The following is a 19,289-nucleotide window of genomic DNA, read 5'->3' as shown; positions in this document are numbered from 1 at the left end:
AGAAAAATCCAGTTTGAAACAGATATATAGATAATTGTGGATATCATTTGATAATACAGCAAAACTTACATAATAATTTCTCAAAGATTATTTGCAATGTAGTATCAGAAACATCAATGAGCTTGTTGTCATCTGCTATTTGAAAATGTATTGGTCTTCTTTGCACTGTGAATGGATCTTTGATGATTTTGTAACATCCTACATAGGCTATTTCAAAAATTTGGTGTATTGAGTTATATAGACCTTCCAAATTGACATATCTTATTATATAATGTTTAAAAAATATTAAATACATTAATATCACTGTCAATCTCATTAGAAATTCAGTGTTGGGAAACCATCAAGCTATTTGTGGCAGATACAAATTTTACAAATCCACTATTTTTTCTAAAGTGCTTGAATTTAAAAACAACAAATATTCTCAAATGTTTTTCTTGGGCGACTGACTCAATTCCTTCATTTCCTGGGGAAAATTTGTCAAATATTCATTTCTGCATACCAAAGACTGTTCACCTTTCAAGGAAAAATGGTGTTTCTCAAAAATGGCTATTTCAGCTGCATCTCAAATGGTATAGGTGCTTTTCCTAGAGAGAATCATCAATTTGTAGCAGGTATGCTGAATATTTCTCACTTTATCATGCATAATGTTAAACAGAAATACACTAAGGATAGGGAGTTTGAAAAAGTGTTACTGCTTTTTCAAGGGAGGTTAAGTGAAATTGGCTGTTTTAAAATCTGGTTTGAAGCGATGACAATTTAGTGTCACTGACTTGACTTGGGTTGACACCAGATGTAACTACACTACTACTTTTGCACCATCAATGCAAATGTCAACATGGTGAAAAAGCACATAACAACTTTCATTGTTATAAAAGTCATTTTGTCCCTTTGACTTGCGGAGACTACACCTTGACAACTGCTGACAGTATTTCGTTTACTTAGGTATTGAAGTGATGGCTTAATTTGCCAATTTCTCCTTTTATTGTCTTTACAAAACAATAGCATAGGTATAGGCCTACCTTTTACTAATGTTAGACATTTAGGGGGAAAGCTGATTTCTAAGAGCTAGCCAAGATATTTGGAACAAGAATACTCAAGAAAAAAGTTTGAGCAGAAGACTGTATGACTGGAAGTCTGTCTAGTAACCTAAATTTTCTATTTTATACTTTTTCCCCCAAGTAACAATTGTATGTGGTAGATCTCATTAAATATAGTATAATTTAAAATTGGAAATATCATTTTGCATCATAGAATTAAATGTTTTGAATAAGAAATTAGCATTTTTATTGTCTACTTCAAAACCCCAAACCAAAACATATTTAAATTTATTAGTTCACTGTAAGTTCATTTTGGACTTCATGCAGAAATACCCATCTATTTTCAAGTACTTAAATTCTTAGGAAATGTATCTAAGAAGTTTATACAAGATAGAAATAACTAAATGGGAAATGCTGCCGATAGAAGCTTAGCATTAATTTTTTTATTTGGTGTGATTAAAAATATGACTTGGATATTGGATTAGTAATTTCCATCTATTTCTGAAAATGTTTAAAATTTCCTCTAAATTTTTTTATAGAATAAAAATGCCATTTTAAGATAAAAATGTGATTTCTTATCACTCTTGATATGGGAATGTATTTAGGAAAATAAACTTTTCTGCTAATAGATAATGTCCTCATTTTTGATAATCGCAATGTGCTATGATGGTTTTTCAGTAAACTATGGGAACTGCCCTCTTTGTTTAAACCCTGGTTTAACCTGATTATTAACAATTAAATTGTGTTTTCTTCTTACAATTAAAGTGTATTCAAATTTATTGGTCCCTTGCTTCACAGATTTATCTCAGTATGTGGTGTATTCAAACAGAATTTTGTATTTTTAATTAGGGGATTAGATAAGTAATTCTGAAGAGCCAAAAAAATTGTTAGACATCACATTGCTTAACCATCTAATATACCACAAGTGTGTGTATACACTATGTTGTGGGAGCCATCTATCAGGCAGGCTTGTTTTTGAGTCAGTATTTTGAGGAGTGGACATGTGCAGAAACTGTGAGCACAATTAGCGCCAAGCAGATAAATCCAGCTCTAATCCTGTTTACGGTCTGCATCAGACAGATGTGCCAAGATTGATTTAGACAAGCCCTAGGCTTACAGTAATATTTTTAAAAGTGCCATCCAGTGTTCTATTTTTGTTAAATCTTTGCTAAATATTTTTAATTGTTGTTGGTTTTACTCTTCTTGTTAACCACTGTAACCCACTTTAAGCAGATTCTGCTTTGCTCTCATGGTGACGGGGTAACCTGCCAGGAGAGGTTATCTTTATTCCCTGTAATTAAATTGACTTTTCCCCCCAAGAAAATACAACAATAGGAAGTGGGTGCTGAATTAAATAAGTAGCATGATATCCAATAGACGTATACTTAAATCCCTTCCAAGAACAGATGGTCCCCAGTATCTCTGTAAGTAATGTGAGAGGACAGTTAATGTTCTGAAACAACCAGCTATAACCAATATGATACTAAAGAACCAATAGATTTCAAATAATAAAAGACCTGCCACAAAGCAAAATTACATGTTATCTGTGAGGTTTTACTTCTCATAACCTTCAGAAAAGTATATGTAGATGATTTTTATATTTTGATTTACTGTTAGCAAATATGCATATTGCAATATAACCTATGAACAGTATTTCATATTTTTCACTGACAGTATATTTTAATATTAAGGTCAAATACATTTTTATTTACCTTATGTTCAAATACACGTCCCAAGCTATATTTATTAATTTTTAATTTCCTTTTAATATACTATCTACCTATCTGCATGTGTTAGGCTGTACAAGGGAATGTGACTTTTACATACAAAGATGAAAACTTTTGCAATTATTTGTGGCAGAAACTGGTTGCACTAAACAGGTGGTATCATGGAGCTCAGAACAGCTCTCCTGTAGATGAAAGTGTAAGCAAAGATATAACATCTACATTTATAAATAGAATTGTTTTTAAATAAAAAGCTGTGTTTTTTTGGTTCACATGGAGAATAAAGTGCTCAGAGTCATACTGCTACCACGGGTTTAGTTAAGTGTTTAACTTTTTTAGACCTCAAACAATTGTTTTCTCTATTTTCCTCTTAAATTGTTTTTGTTTGTTTTTTTTCCCCCAGAAATATTTGTTTATTCTCAGCGTGTCAGAGAGTAAGTGTTTGGAGTGAGGGCTGAGGACAAACAATGACCACCTTAGATTTTCAGCTTACATTCTCAGATCTGTAGAATCTTCCAGGTCACTGGGGGTTAGCCTGAGGGCTTTCCACCTAGAAACCTGAGGAACATTTGGCTTTAGCTCTCTTTCAAGACTAGAAAACCAATGCCCCGTTGCCCCATAGAGCCAACCAATCCACTACTCATATCTTAAGAATTTTAAAAACAAGATAGAAAAGCAGAGCCTAATCTGAGAACTGATTAATACATAGTTCTAAGTTTTAAATAAAAATGTAAATTCAAGTGCACAGAATTGTAACTTTTATTCTTGACTGTATTTAAAATGAGAAAACAATTTTCTATAAAATGAAAAATATACACATTTTTACATTTGTTATGAAATACTTATATTCAAAATAAAATGAGTCCTGTGATGTGAGAACTGAGCAGATAGTCACATAATATAAATGATCAGCATTGCATGAGTAATAAATCAGAGTTTCTATGTAGGAAATTGGCGCCTGACAGAGTTGTACAGTTGCTGAGAAAGAAAGAGTGCTGGAGAACATTTGCCAACTGTTAGAAATTTCAGAAGTATTTTATTCACAGATCAATTATATTTTCCTTTCAAATACAAGATGCAATGTTTCTTCTGAAACCTGTAATAGTTCTTCTTAGTCTCATCTTATTGGCACAGAGACTATTCTAAATGAAAACTCCAAATTTGAATCTGTGGGTAAACACAGAGATTGGAAGTCTGTGCAGGGAAAGATAAATGTAGGGATATTCAGAATTTTCAGTTCCCTGAATTCCTGGTTGCTACTAACCTCAGAGCCTCTCAAAAGCTGCAGCATTTTCTGATAAAATGCTCCTCAGTTAACTAGCCCATTTGTTGTCTGGCTGTTTTCCTAAGGACTAGTTTGAAGACAGAACAATGATTTGCCTAAAGGTTTAAGTTTGACTGGTTTTTCGAAGGGTCAAAGTCCTTGCGTCCTTCCAATGTGGTTAAGAAATTGTGACAAAGGTCAGCCAGAGTCCTTGTATTTAAATCTTGCCATCTCTGACCTTGGGAAAGTTACTCAACCTCTCTGTCCTGAGTTTCTTCTCTTTTAGCATCTGCTTCATAGGTTTGGTGGCTGGTGTGAGGATTAAATGAGATAATACTTGTAAAGTGCTTAGGATAATAAGCAGATGCTCATTAAATATAGGCTAACCTGTTAGAGAATGTCATTTTAAAAATTAAAGCAAGGAATATGATCAGGAACAGTTTTAGGGTGACAAAGGGAACACTTTTTCAATTACAAAAATATTTTCGTTATGGAAAAATTAGAAATTCATGTAAGCAAACTAAACTACAGTCTTACCTTCCAAGTTTTCACAGGCATATTCATATGTGCATATGAAAATATATTACACATGCATTATATATTCAATAAACACAAAACAGTAACAGAAATGAACTATGCTATATATCTGACACCATTCCATTCAGATTTCTATATTGTAATGGTTAAAATATGCATTATTCTACAGAACCAGTACTCCATTGCACATATAGGTTGTTTCTAAGTTTAATGCAATTAATGCTTGGGTAAGCATTCTTTAGCTAAATTGTGCATATTATTTATTCCTTTAGGGTATATTTCTGGAAGTAAATTGCTAGGTGGGAAATGTATGTGTTTTAAAGCATTTTGCCTTTTCTGCACTTTTAAAAAATTACAAAATCCTAATCACAGAAAGGGGAAATTATGAAGGTTTATAAGGAAAAATTGTCTCATATATTCTACCTCCTATTTCTAAGAAGTAACCAATGTTAAATTTGTTTATTTTCTAATTGGGTTTTCTTTTTTTCTCCTTTTTGTGTAAGTGAGATCAATTTCTTTGGAACTTGCTTTTATTTCACTTATTTTTAACTGCTATGAATATCTTTCTAGGTGAGAACAGTCACCTTACTTGTTCATTTATGAGCCACAGATGACTGTGATTGAACCATACTCCTATTGAACATGAATATTGCTTTTATAAATACTCTTGCTTTTATAAATACTGCTGCAATTAACATTTTGAAATCTTTGATACATAGTCCCAATTTGTTCCCCAGCAGTTACCATTTTTGCATTCCCACTAGCAACTGGGACTGGTTCCCTGTACTCAAAACTGTCATTGAGCATTAGTTTTGATCTTGTGCCAATCTAAAAGGCAAAAAATGGTATCTTGTTGTTTTAATTTGCATTTCTTTGATTACTAATTAGGTTGAACTTTTTTCATATGTTCATTGGTCAATTTGCATTTCTTCTTTTGTGAAATGCCTGCTTGGATCTTTTATGTACTTTTCCACCAAAGTGTTTCTTTATTTGATTAAATAGTTTAATTAACTGGATATGTTGCAAATATTTTTGTCCAGTTAGTCTTTAAGATTTTTCAGGCATTAAGTAATTTCCATATTAAATATTTGTTTTTTCTGTATGTCAGCTTTTACTATCATGCTTATGGCTATTCTAATTTATGGTTGTTTAAATTTTTTTCTAATTTAGAAATATTGTTGTTCATGTTATGAGATAGGTCACTAGTGTTCTCTCTTAAAAAGAATTCTAAATCACATTTCACAGAATATTTCCCATTTAGCTTAGATGCTACATTTCATTAGTGATTTTTTTAAATATATATAAGCACTTCTCAGACTATTCATTTATCTAATCCAAGATGTGTTTTTTTTTTAAAGATTTAGTTATACATACAAGAACTGGGGTACAGGCCAGAGGTGTGGGGGAATGAGAGGATTCACCAGAGACCGGAGTGGGGAATGGAACAGACAGATTGACTGAAAAACACTGCTGAGGGTAGCAGCAGGCAAGGCAGGAGAGGTCTGCTGTGCCATGTGGGTAGCTCCTTGACTGGGGATCAAACCCATGCTGCAGAGGCTGTGGATAGCTTCATAGGTTGTGTCTGAACCCCTTGTGCCACTAGGGAGGCCCCTAATAAGTGACTGTTTTATTATAGTTTAAAAAATGTTTGAGCATGTACTTCCCATTACTAATGTAATTTTAAAATATATTGTTGATATATTCATTTCAAGAAAATTTGCAAATCATTTGATCAGATTCCTTGTCCCTTATATAAAAGAAAATATCACTGAGACTTTGGTCAAGACTGCATTTTAAGTTGTTATTAATAACACTAGCATGGAAAGTACAATATCTTGGAATTGATATGTCTCCATTCAATTCTTTGCTTCTGAGTATATTTTGAATGGCTTGTTCCTCATGTAAGTCCACATTTTGCTAAATTTATTCTTATATCTAATACAGTAATTGGTCTGAGATTTCTTTGTCCCCATTATGCCTTCTTTATGGATAGCAACATATTTATAACCAGCTTTCTTAGGGTATTTCTAGTTCTAAGTTCTATAATAAGTTCTATAAGTTCTAATGATTTTTAATTTATTCTTTTGGATTTTGCAAATATGGTGTCATCTATAAATAGTTATAATTTCAATTTCCCTTCTCCTCTTTCCATGATTGTTGTTTTATATTTCATTTTCCTAACATATGGTAAATGGTCAGAAAGTCCAGAATAATTTGAAATAGTAAGAGTGATAATAGATTTTCTAGCCCTGTTTTCAGAAATTTTTCTGAAAAATTAAACTAGCAAGTTTAATACTAGCTGTTGGTTTAGTATATTTAAATTTGCAATTTACAAGAGATATGTCTTTTGTTCTAGTTTGGTAGGAATTTGTAACATTTTCATCTCACGGTAATTTTACTCTGTTTTCATTTTTGCACATGTTATTTAACCACAGTGCACATATCCTTTCCTTTACATGTTGTCTTCAACAACCTGTCATTATATCCGGCTGTTAATGAACTTCTATTCTTTGCATTTACGTTGCCCTATTAGTACCAAAGAATCTTTTGCATGATAATTTATTATTACTGAAATGTTGCTCTGGTTTTTTTTTTTTTTTTTTTTTTTGGAATTCTTCATGCATCAAATAGATTCAAATTTCTAAATGTCCTAGATTTTGTGTGGCAGGGACTCTTCTTTATTTTTCTATTTTTTCATTGTTGGGGAAAATAGACACAATTTCCCCTTTTCGCCCCATATGATATAGGTACTGACATAAGAGAATGTAATTAAATTACAGATGATATTTTTTTGGATTTTTGCTATAGTTCATACAATGATTTTGATTGAAGTTTTAATTTCTTTTCAGGTGACTCCAAGCTTGATTTGCTCTGTAAAGAAGAATTTATTGAACTTAAGGACATATTTTCTGTCAGGCTGAAACGTCGTTATTTTGCTAAACCAGAAGGCAGTGGTACTTTATTAGGTATCACTCTATTTTTTTGTTTGAAAAAGGAACAAAATAAATTAAAGGATTCTACACTTGATCTTATTAACTTAAGTGAAGACTACTGTGATATATGGTTTAGACAGTTCAAGAAAATTTTGGCAGGTAAGTGCTTCTAATGGGATTTCTTTTATGAGTATAGTTTCCTTGATTTGGGTTAAACATTATGATATTTTTATGACTACAGGAACCTCTGATTATGTTAAGGTAGCTTTCTATTCCAAGTTTCAGTGTTTTATTTTTATTTTTATTTATTTATTTGTACAAGCACTGGGAGGGTGAGAGAATTCACCAGAGCCAGAGCGGGGAGCAGAACAGGCAGAAGGACAAAAGTACACTGCTGAGGGGAGCAGCGGGCAGCAGGAGAGGTCTGCGCGCCATGTGGGACCCTCCTCTGGTGGCCAGGGAGCTGCCGGGGATGGAACCGGTGCCGCAGAGGCTGAGGGCAGCTTCGCAACCCAGCACTCAACCACTAAGCCACCGGGGAGGCCCATTGAGTGTTTTATTATGAAAGGGTGCTGACCTTTGCACATGCTATTTCTACATCAGTTTAGATGATAATGTGATTTTATAATTCTTCTATAAATGTGTGGATTACATTGATTTTTGCATGTTAAGTCATCCTTATAAACAGGAAATATATCCACTTGATCATGGTGTGTGATTATTTAAATATGTTACTGAATTTGGCTTGCTTGTATTTTGTTGAAGACTTTTATATTAGTGTTCATAAGTTTCATGCCTTGTAGGATCTTGGTCTGGCATTGAAATCAGGGTAATGTTGGCCAGATAGAATGAGTTAGGAAGTAATTCTTGGATGGACACTTCCATGAAGAAGCTTTGACAATCCAAAATAACACTCTTAAATAATTTTGATGTCTTTGAAAGTGTATTTAATTTTTTATTAATCCCTCTCTTAAGCTTAGAATTATTTTCCTTCCACTACACATTGATGGCAAGTGCACATACGTACTGGGCAACTTGATAACAACAGGTTATTGAAGAAAATACTTTTTTCTATTTGAGGGTAGATTGTTCTAAAGGTGAATATCCAGAGAAAAGGAGAACATATTTACTACAACAATATATCCTAATGAATTCAGTGTATCTGACATTTCTAAATGGCATTTATATTTTATATATTAAATACATGAATACAAATACAATACAATTTGACTTTCTAGAAGATTAAAATATAATTAGAGTGAGTTTTAGGATTTTTTTTCCCTCATATATTTGTGTTTTTTTTTTGTGGTTTTTTTTTTTTTTTTGTAAATCTTTCTTTCCTCTTAGCTGGTTTCATCTTGTTTGCCAAGTTGATCAGGGTAGAAGCAGCTGGCAGAATTGATGGTGTAAAATGACACAGGACAGAAATGGAAGCCAAAGAGCAGGCACATGGTGAGGATAGAAAGTTTTAGGCTAGATATCATTGCTCAGGAAGACTAAGGACTCAAGTTGGCCACAGGCAGCCAACTGATAAGGTTATGCTCATGGAAGAAAGCTGAAATACATTGTATTAAAACTAGGAGACACTGTTTCTCCATGGCTCTGTGCTTTCCTCTTTGTCCCTTTTGGGCATTGTGGAGACCTGATTCTTTGCAGATGCAGGAAACCACAGAGGCCATAGTTGTGTTAATTTATCTGAAAGGGTGGATCTTTTACAGTGTTATTTTATTTTTTTTTTTATTTTTTTTTAGGCATGTTTTTTTATTTATTTTATTATTTATTTTATTTGTTTGTTTTGTTTTTACATGCACTGGGTACAGTCAGAAGCGCGGGAGGGTGAGAGAATTCACCAGAGCCAGAGTGGGGAGCAGAGCAGGCAGAAGGAGCGAAGTACACTGCTGAGGGGAGCAGCGGGTGGCAGGAGAGGTCTGTGCGCCATGTGGGACCCTCCTCTGGTGGCCGGGGAGCAGCCGGGGATCGAACCGGCGCCGCAGAGGCCGCGGGCAGCTTCGCAACCCAGCGCTCAACCGCTGCACCACCGGGGAGGCCCTACAGTGCTATTTTAAATTCATGTCAGGGAGATTTTTTGTAAGTCAATGTAAAAATGAAAAATTAGGAAGTTCAATTGAATATGGACATATTAGGAAATTTATGGACAGGGTACTTGTGAGATTTTGTGATCTATAAAATAAGAATGCATCATTTGATTAGGAGAGATAAAGCTCTAGCTTGCACTGAAAGTCTGAGAAAATGTCCTCCCATGGGGCTTATGAAGGGCTGGCCGAGTGATGTGAGAGGCAATGTCCTCAATGTATCTCACCCATAAAATCTATAGCAAATAAGCAGAGGACATCCCAACAAATCTCAATTTAGTAACAGCAATTTTATAGGACAAGAGGGACTTGTCCCCCTACCTCAAAAAAGCAAAACAAGAAACAAACTGTCCAAATTTTTTTCCAGCTTAATGAATGATGTTTAGGTTTGGTTCCGGTTAAAACCTAGCTAAATTACCAAAATGAATAAACTACATATTTTTTAGGTTATTCTTTAGGAAAGTTACTTTTTGTACCTTTAATTCTGACAAGAGTTGGAGGCAATAAAATATATGGAGTCACATTCTCTGTCATGGCCTGGAATACAGAGTGAGGTTGCTGGTTAAAAGCAAATAGACTGACTTAAAGTCAGCTACTACAAATAAACCAATAAACCAGGGTTAGAACAACGAAGAAACCTGACCAAGACTGTCTGAATGAACAATTGTGCCATCTTTGTTCTTACATGAACTCAGCAGCTCCTATAGAAGTAGCCAACTCTTCATCCCCATTCCTCACAGATAGGTAAGGGTCAGCTTCACCATACACAGGTGAACAGTCAAGGCTCAAAGCTCTTGACCAGATGTGGTTATTAAGGATACAGTCTTAGGAGGTTTTCCTTGATGTTTCTTTCACTTCCAAATCCATGCAACCCAGATGCTCTCTACAGTGTCTATCATATGAGAGTCAGTTACAGTAGGCTCAGTGGAGGAGAACAGTGTTGTCTCCAGTCTTCCTGGAGGGGGGTGAGGGATGAGGGTGATTGCTTATCTCATCCAGGTCTTGGACCTGGTTGGATTCTGAGGGTTAGATGGGTTACTTCCTGTCTCTTATCCACTATTCCTATTCTCTATGAGGCAGGATCAAATCTTGCAGATGGTGATTATTCCTTGATTCATAATTAATTTTTATTTATTTATTTCATAGAGGCATGTTTTATTTATTTGTTTGTTTGTTTGTTTGTTTTGTTTATACATGCACTGGGTACAGTCAGAAGCGCAGGAGGGTGAGAGAATTCACCAGAGCCAGAGCAGGGAGCAGAGCAGGCAGAAGGACGAAGCACACTGCTGAGGGGAGCAGCGGGCGGCAGGAGAGGTCTGCGCGCCATGTGGGACCCTCCTCCGGTGGCCCGGGAGCAGCCGGGGATCGAACCGGCGCCGCAGAGGCCGCGGGCAACTTCGCAACCCAGCGCTCAACCGTTGCGCCACCGGGGAGGGCCCATAATTAATTTTTTAAAATGTGCCCACACTAGGAATTTGTGTTTGATGCAGACTTGATTTGCATTTTAGGGGGTGAGAGATAGCGTACATTATAAAGAATTATATAAATGACTTAGAGTTGTATATTACATTTTTAAGTGCAAAGATTGCTTTTCACTGGTTCTATGGCAAAAACAGAACATCAATTTTTTTTGCATGGATTTATTTTGAATGTTATCTTTAATAAAAAAATAGAACATTTTCTGTTAGCCTTTTTTATCTTTCCTCCTGTCCTTGCTCTCCTCTACTGATAAAGACATATTCAAAGCTTCAGCTAGTTGCTTTGATAGTTTACTTTACCAATTATAATTTTAGTATATGTGGATATTGAGTTAGTTTCAAATATGCACATTTATATTTTGAACTAGAGTAATCAATGAGATGTTAGTAATTTCTGAAGAACAAACAACAAACAACTGGCAGTGGTAGGAGGAAGTAGGAAATTCTCAAATACTTGAAGTATTTTTGTTTGTTTTTTGTTATCTCTCCATTTTTTATTTTTTTATTAATATTTAAAACTTTTTACATCATTGTTCATTTTTAAACAATATTTTCTTTCTCCCACCCCCTCAGGTGTAGTCCCCATAATTTCCTTCACCAATCTACCCATGCACCATCACCATAGTCTCCCGTGCTCCTCCCTCCCTCCCTCTGCTCCCTCTCCCTCCTCCTCCCCTGCAGTATGTCTCTGATTTATAATTGTCTGTCTTTGCTTTGTTGTGTTTCGTACTGTTATTATTTTTTTACACTGATGTCTTACTGGGTTTCCCTATATTCCTGCTATAAGTGAAACCATGCGATATTTTTCTTTTTCCTTCTAGCTTATTTCATGAGCATAATTCCTTCTAGTTCCATCCATGTTGCTGCGAATAGCATGAGTTTATCTTTTGGATTGCTGAATAATATTCCATTGTGTATGTATGCTACATCTTCTTGATCCAGTCATCTATTTTGGGGCATTTGGTGTGTTTCCAGGTTTTACCTATTGTAAATAGTGCTACAATAAAGATAGGGGTACAGGAGGTCTTTTGAATCAAAGTTTTTGTGTCCTTTGGGTAGATCCCTAGTAGGGAAATTGCTGGGTCATGTGGTAGCTCCATTTTTAGTAGACTGAGGAACCTCCAGAGAGCTTTCCATAGTGGTTGGACAAGTTTGTACTCCCACCAGCAATGTAGAAGAGTTCCTTTTTCACCACATCCTTGCCAACATTTGTCATTGCTTGTTTTTTTGATATGTGCCTTTCTTACTGGTGTAAGGTGGTATCTCAATGTGGTTTTAATTTGCATTTCCCTGATTATTAGGGCTGTTGAACATTTTTTCACATGCCTGTTGGCCATTTGCATTTCCTCTCTGGAGAAATGTCTTTTATGTTCTTCTGCCCATTTCTTGACTGGATTGTTTATTTTGTTTTTGTTGAGTCCTGTGAGGTCTTTGTATATCTTTGTGATGGGTCCCTTATCAGATGACTGGAGTGCAAAAATTTTTTCCCAATCAGTGGGGTGTCTCTCTGTTTTGGTTAATGTCTCTTCTGCTGTGCAGAAGCTTTTCAGTTTGATGTAATGCCAGCTGTTTATCTTTTCCTTGACTTTCTTTGCTTTGGGTGATGAGTCTTTAAAGACGTTATTGCGATGTATGTCTTGTAGTGTTTTACCTATATTTTCTTCTATATATTTTATGATTTCAGGTCTTATATCCAGTCTCTTATCCATTTTGAGTTGATTTGTGTGCATGGTGAGAGGTAGTGGTCTAGTTTCATTTTTTTGCTTGTGGTGGTCCAGTTTCCCCAGCACCAGTTATTGAACAAACTGTCCGTGTTCCGTTGAATATTCTTTGCTCTTTTATCAAAGATCAGTTGTCCATATAAGTGTGGTTTTATTTCTGGGCTCTCTGTTGAGTTCCATTGGTCTATGTGTCTGTTTTGTTCCAGTATCAAACTGTTTTAATTATTATGGCTTTGTAGTATAGCTTGAAGTTTGGAAGTGTGATACTTCCTTTCTCCTTTGTTTTCATCAGTAGGTCTTTGGCTAGTTGTGGTTTTTTGTGGTTCCATATGAATTTCATCAGTATTTGTTCTATTTCTTTGAAGAATGTCATTGAGATTTTTATTGGAATAGCATTGAATTTGAATATTGCTTTTGGTAGGATGGACATTTTAATAATGTTAATTCTTCCAATCCATGAGCAGTGGATGTCTTTCCATTTCTTTGTGTCTTCTTCTATTTCTTTTAATAGTGTTTTATAATTTTCTTTGTATAGGTCTTTCACCTCTTTTGTTAGGTTTATTCCCAAGAAATACTTGAAGTTTTAAGAGTAGTTCAGAAAGAGTAAGTAGATTAAAGTAGGTTTATAAATTAAAATACAGCTCAAAATTATTTATTTTTAGGGCCTCCCCTGGTGGTGCAGCAGTTGAGCGCTGGGCTGCGAGGCTGCCCGCAGCCTCTGCAGCGCCCGTTCGTTCTCTGACCGCCTGCTAGGGTCCCACAAGAAAAAATTATTTTTATTTGAAGAGAAGTACTTCTACATTCTACTTTTTTACAACAGTTGCGCACAATCCCTTTTTTTATTCTTAGTAATAGTCAATACAGTTAGGTTGACTTTTCTAATAGGCAGTGTAGGCTAATTTACTCAATACATGTTTTGAATAGGACACTGTGTTAAATGCTAAGAATACAAAAATGAAATGAGATGTAATCTTGTATAAAAAGCCCTTGCCCTAGGAGACAAAAGAAAACCCATATTATACATGTGTTAGGGTTTCAGCAAATATATGAAATGATTAATAGGGGATAATAATTATTGATCATTGATTCCAAAATTCAGATCTTTAAGAAGATGTAACCATTAGATCTGTAGTCATTCATAAGCCTATGATGTAGTTTTGTGGTAAGTCATTTAAATTTTTAAGCTTTTTTATACCTGTGATATGAAGATAAACCATGACCTCTAAACATAGCTCATGCACATTAGATATCTTATTTGTATTCCCTTTGGGTCTGATCCAGTTTATGCATATTTGAGTTTCCTAGAATTGGTTAATTGCAACCTTCTCTAGATTTTGAACCTTTCCCCAAAAACTTTAACTTATACTGTAAAACATTTTTATAGGCTTTCTGACAGGAACTCCAAACAGGAGGCCAAAACAAAGAAACTCAGGTTACTGAGGGCTACTAAGAATAAGCGAAAAAATTTTATAGGAGTTGAACTGGTTGATCTCCAGTGGGGAATGTGGGGTGTGCAGGGGGTACTTAGCTAAAAGCCATGGAAGTGAAAAAAAAAAAAAAACCCACAATTTTTTAAAAAGTCTAAAAGCTTAGATTCCTATGTCTAAGTAACCTAGAGAATGATAATGCCATAAACAGATAAAAAATCTGCACATTGGTTGATCTGAAGGAAAGATGTTCTGTTCCAGACATGTTGGAGCTATATGTATCACAACACTTTGTTGGAGGCACTTAGCAAGCTGGTGTTTTGCGAGAAACATGCAAAAAGTATAAAAGAGATGCAGAAGGAGTTGATAGGGCTGGATGAATATTTGCAAGGGAGTAGTAGTTTTTTTTTTTTTTAAGTAAATGATTAAATACAAAATGTGTATAGGCATATATTTAAATAAACAGAGAAGACAAAATCCAGAGCTAAAAAAATAGAAGGAAAGGTTAAAAAAAAAAAACACAAACGAAAAAACAATCCTTCTAGCACAAGACCTTTGGATTTTCTTATATTTAGGTTTTGCTAATTTATTTCCAGTACTTAATACTTATTCAGAGACAGTTAGCAAAGGTATTTTTAGCACATAATTGGTTGAGTCATTTTGGGCATTATTGTTTTACTTCTAAATGCTAATTCCATGAAGTAGGCAAATGTAAATGAGCCATATTTATTTAAAATATTTTATTCTTATAATGTAGCCTGCTTTTTCATTTCACTCACTCGGTTTTCAGCTATGAAAAACAAAAGAAATGAAATACTCAAATGCTTGTTTTTTGTTTCTAAGAAGAGTAATTTTTCCTAGTTTCCCATGGGATAATAATGTTGCTCATTATAAGATGCTTTCCTTGATAGCAAATATCAAGACTTCCTAAACATTGACTTTGTTTAATACTTACATTGTTTTGTGCAAGAAAATCATAGTAGATGTTCTATTGATATTATAATGAACCAGGCAGAATTTTTCTTATTAGGAGAACAGAATAATAAAATGTTTGGTATGCTGCCAAGTGATATGTTTATAAGGAAAAGTAAACTGGAAATTGGTATTATACAATGATTATTTTAAAATGAGCACTTATTATATGTTAAAGTTTGATAGCTGTAGGCACTTCTGGTCCTGCACTGTTTGAATCAAGAAACTTGATTCTTTAGGGATACGTTATTTTCTGCATGAACATTGTCTGAAATGCAGGTAGTTTTGTTACTTCTTTTTTTTTTGTAAACAGTGGATCAAGACAGTCTTATGACTAATTGAGTTGGATTTTATTATTAAAATATATATTAAAATCATGCATGTCAGTATTGAATGCTTTTACATCAGTATTAAAATAATGTGTAAACTGATTAAATATGTATCATTTATACATTAATACCAAAGCCCAATCCCATTTGAAGTACTAGACATAGCAAAGGTCATGTGATGTGTGTCTTCTGCACTGGTTTTGAACTAGTCCCTGTGGAGTGTCACCTACTCCCCCAACCCTTTTGCTCCCTGTGTGGATTCTCCACCTGCCGTTACCCTCTTGAGTGTAACTCCTAATCAACATGCTTTTTATTGAGTAGTTCTGAGGACTTTTTATATACAAAGCATTCAAAGCTTCCATATGTATGTGGAGTCTTATTTTTTTTTAATCTGATTTTGTCATCCTTAGGAATAACTTCTTAGCATATTTCATCCAGTCATGCCAGTTTGGTTTACATCCAGGTAGATACAGATCTCATATCTTTCAGTTTCTCAAATACACACTTGCTATGGCAGCCACAAATTTTGAATTTTTAGACGACCCATGATATTTTATTCTTTTCAATAGAAGTTACTTACCAAACATAGACATTTAAAGACATATGTTTTATCAAATCAAAGATTAAAACTAAGTTAAATAAGTTTGCCTGGATTTTTTTCACCCGTCCTTAACCATTGTTCCTTCTTTCTTTAAGCTAGACACAGAGTTTCTGTGAAAGTCTTAATGAGTAGTAACATTGCTTAGCTCTTCAAAAGATTAACATATTGAAAAGAAATTCTTTTGAAATTAAACCTCCAATTTCATTGAATTTGTAACTGAAAATATACATGTACAGAAATATTGCTATAATGCAAAACTTGCTCAATAAAGAACAGGGAAAATGACTATTTTCAAATAAATAGAGTTCCAGTTTGACATTTTGAGCCATTTCCATTCCAGCCATTAGCAATATGAAAAATCACCTTAAGAAAAATTGACAGACATAACAAACTGTAGCAGTAGATCCCCGAGAAGTTTACATAATAAAACTGAATATGAAATAAGTATATTTAAAATGATCTAAAGAGAAATTGAGCACATAAAAGAATAGTGTGTAATCCAAAGGGATAGTAATTTTCCCAACATGTACATATATGTGAATTTTAGTTTCAAAAAGCCCATCCATCTAAGGACCTTCTGTTTCTCAGTTTGAGAATTCAGAGATTCTGATTAAATGAATCTCAGTGGACCCAGGAATGAATTTCTTTGAGAAATCTCTTTAGTTATTTTAATGTGTTGCCAGAACCAAGGACTACAGATGTTGAAGATTTGACCTACAAGTTTGATTTAATGAACACATGTAGGACTCTGAACTCCATGTTTATCAAAGGTACCTTGACAGGTATATTAGTGGCATAATATTCTGTATTCTTGTTATGTTAAATATTCTTTAAAGGTTATCTCTTATTTTCCAAGATATTACCTGGCAACTGGTTCACAACGGGTAAAGACTGAGAGAAATATGTCAAGGGTTCCTCTTGCCCTTTCATATTTCTTATTAGCATCTGCTCTCACAGCTATTATTCTCAACTGAAGGCAAGAATGATAGAATTGATGGAATGAAAGCTTTGGAAACATAATAGTAATTATGCTTGGGATGAGTGACACAAAGCCATCTTCCCAGGGGTTTCTTGCTAGGCCTCTGTAACATTTTTTCCCCCCAAGGGAGGGCTATATATATTTTTTGCACATAATTGATTATATTTTAAATAATGAATTGATATCATAAAGAAGAAAATTGTATTGCCAGATTAGTCATTGACAGAGTACCTGGGAATAGGATTGAAGAGGGACCGTCATTCTTGAGTTATTTCTGATACATTTCAAATTTCTTTTGCTAAGAAGAGGTCCTTGAATTGTCTCTTGTGTAACTAAATTACTTCTCTTAGAAAAATATTAGGTATGCTTAGTCAGATCTTATGTGATTTTATTAAAAATCCTAAATAAAGATTTCTCTAAATATTTTCAATAAATGTTGAATTAAGTTTATGCTGTTAAATAAATTAATGCTTATTTCTTCACTGAATTATAGAGAAATCATTTTAAAATTTAAAATTTTAATAATAGTTGACATTTATTAAGCATTTACTTACTATATGCCAGATACTTTTAAAAGCAATTGTTATTAATTTTCTCATTAAATCCTCATCATAATAACATAAATGTTATGTAAAAAGGGGAATAATATTACTTATGAATTTTTTATTGTGATGTTTGACGAATTAAAGTAATGCATTATTTAGCAAATGGTAGAATTAAAAGTTATCATCATCTTTGTTTATGCAAGAGATAATTAAGGCTTAAAATAGTTAAAAATATTTTCTAATATGAAATTAAACAACTAATATATGGTGGGGAAACTAAGATCAAGCTTGTATGTCTTGAATCTGGAACACAGACCCATAACTAATGTGGCGTTGCCTTGTCAGTGGTATCCTGTACAATCATTCTTTTTTTTTTTTTTAAAGATACTTATGCATTCAAGAACTGGGGTACAGGCCAGAAGTGTGGGGGGTGAGAGGATTCACCAGAGACAGAGTGGGGAGCAGAACAGGCAGATCTACTGAAATACACTGCTGAGGGGAGCAGTGGGTAAGTCAGGAGAGGTCTGCGGCGCCATGTGGGTAGCTCCCTGGCTGGGGATCAAACTCGTGCTGCAGTGGTTGCAGTTAGCTTCATAGTGCTGTGCCTTAACCCCTTGCACCACCATGGAGACCCTGTACAATCATTCTTAGGTGTATTATATTTACTGTAAGATTTAGTCTCTATTCTGAAAAAAAGGGCATTAAGAACATTACTTTTTTGGAAGGAACTATATTATCTTGTTTGAACTTTATTCCTGTCTAGTGTTCTTTTTTTCCTCCAACATTGATTCAGCATTCTATAGTGTCTTGGAGTGCTACGTTCACCCTCTTAAACAAAAATATAAAATTAACGATAAATTGGTAAACTACTTGTGAAAATGACAGGTTAAGAATAATGATTTTTAAGGGCCTCCCTGGTGGTGCAGTGGTTGAATGCTGGGCTGTGAAGCTGCCTGCAGCCTCTGTTGTGCCGGTTTCGATCCCCGGCCACCGGTGAGGGTCCCACATGGCACGCAGACCTCTTCTGCTGTGCTTGCTGCTCCCCTCAGCAGTGTACTTCTTCAGTCTGCCTGTTCTGTTCCCAGCTCTGGCTCTGTGAATTCTCTCACCTTCCCATGCTTCTGACTGTACCCAGTGCTTGTATAAATAAATAAATAAAATCTTTTTAAAAAAAAGTGATTTTTACATGTGATGCATTTTTCCAAAGCAATATATAAACATACTAATAGGCAAATTGGCAATGCTTATCAAGAGACAATTCTTTTTTTTTTTCAATATGTGGTATAATTTATTTTTGCATGTGCATTTCTCCATATTTTTATTTTTTTATTTATATATTTTTTACATCATTGTTCATTTTTTTATAATAACAAATTTTATTTTTATATTCCCCATACAATTGCAACCCCCCCATTTTGACCCCACTCCCTCCCCTCCCACCCCCCACTCCCAAAAAGTGTCTCTGGTTCATAGTTTTTTGTTGATTTTGATTTTCACTTTCTTATAGTTATTCATTTTCCTGGTCCCTTATTTAAGTTTTCTAGATTCCTGCTATGAGTGAGAACATCTGGTATTTTTCTTTTTCTTTCTGGCTTATTTCGCTGATCATGATCCCTTCCAGCGCCATCCATGTTGCTGCAAATTGCATG

The 19,289-nt window shown here is 34.5% G+C and overlaps 1 protein-coding gene across 1 annotated transcript in view; it reads left to right on the top strand.

The window, feature by feature from the left end:
- CERKL (ceramide kinase like) overlaps positions 1–19,289 on the top strand; it is a 104,353-nt gene that overhangs the window by 30,709 nt on the left and 54,355 nt on the right. Inside the window, exon 2 of the mRNA XM_037523660.2 lies at positions 7,412–7,654. Coding sequence (XP_037379557.1) covers positions 7,412–7,654 — 243 coding nt within the window. The remainder of the gene's footprint in view (positions 1–7,411; positions 7,655–19,289) is intronic.

The sequence above is a fragment of the Talpa occidentalis genome, unplaced genomic scaffold (assembly GCF_014898055.3).
Source record: "Talpa occidentalis isolate TD23 unplaced genomic scaffold, MPIMG_talOcc4v2.1 talOcc4.3, whole genome shotgun sequence".
Lineage (NCBI taxonomy): Eukaryota > Metazoa > Chordata > Mammalia > Eulipotyphla > Talpidae > Talpa > Talpa occidentalis.
The sequence above is the reverse complement of the archived record's forward strand: the minus strand, read 5'-3'. Positions and strand labels throughout refer to the sequence as shown.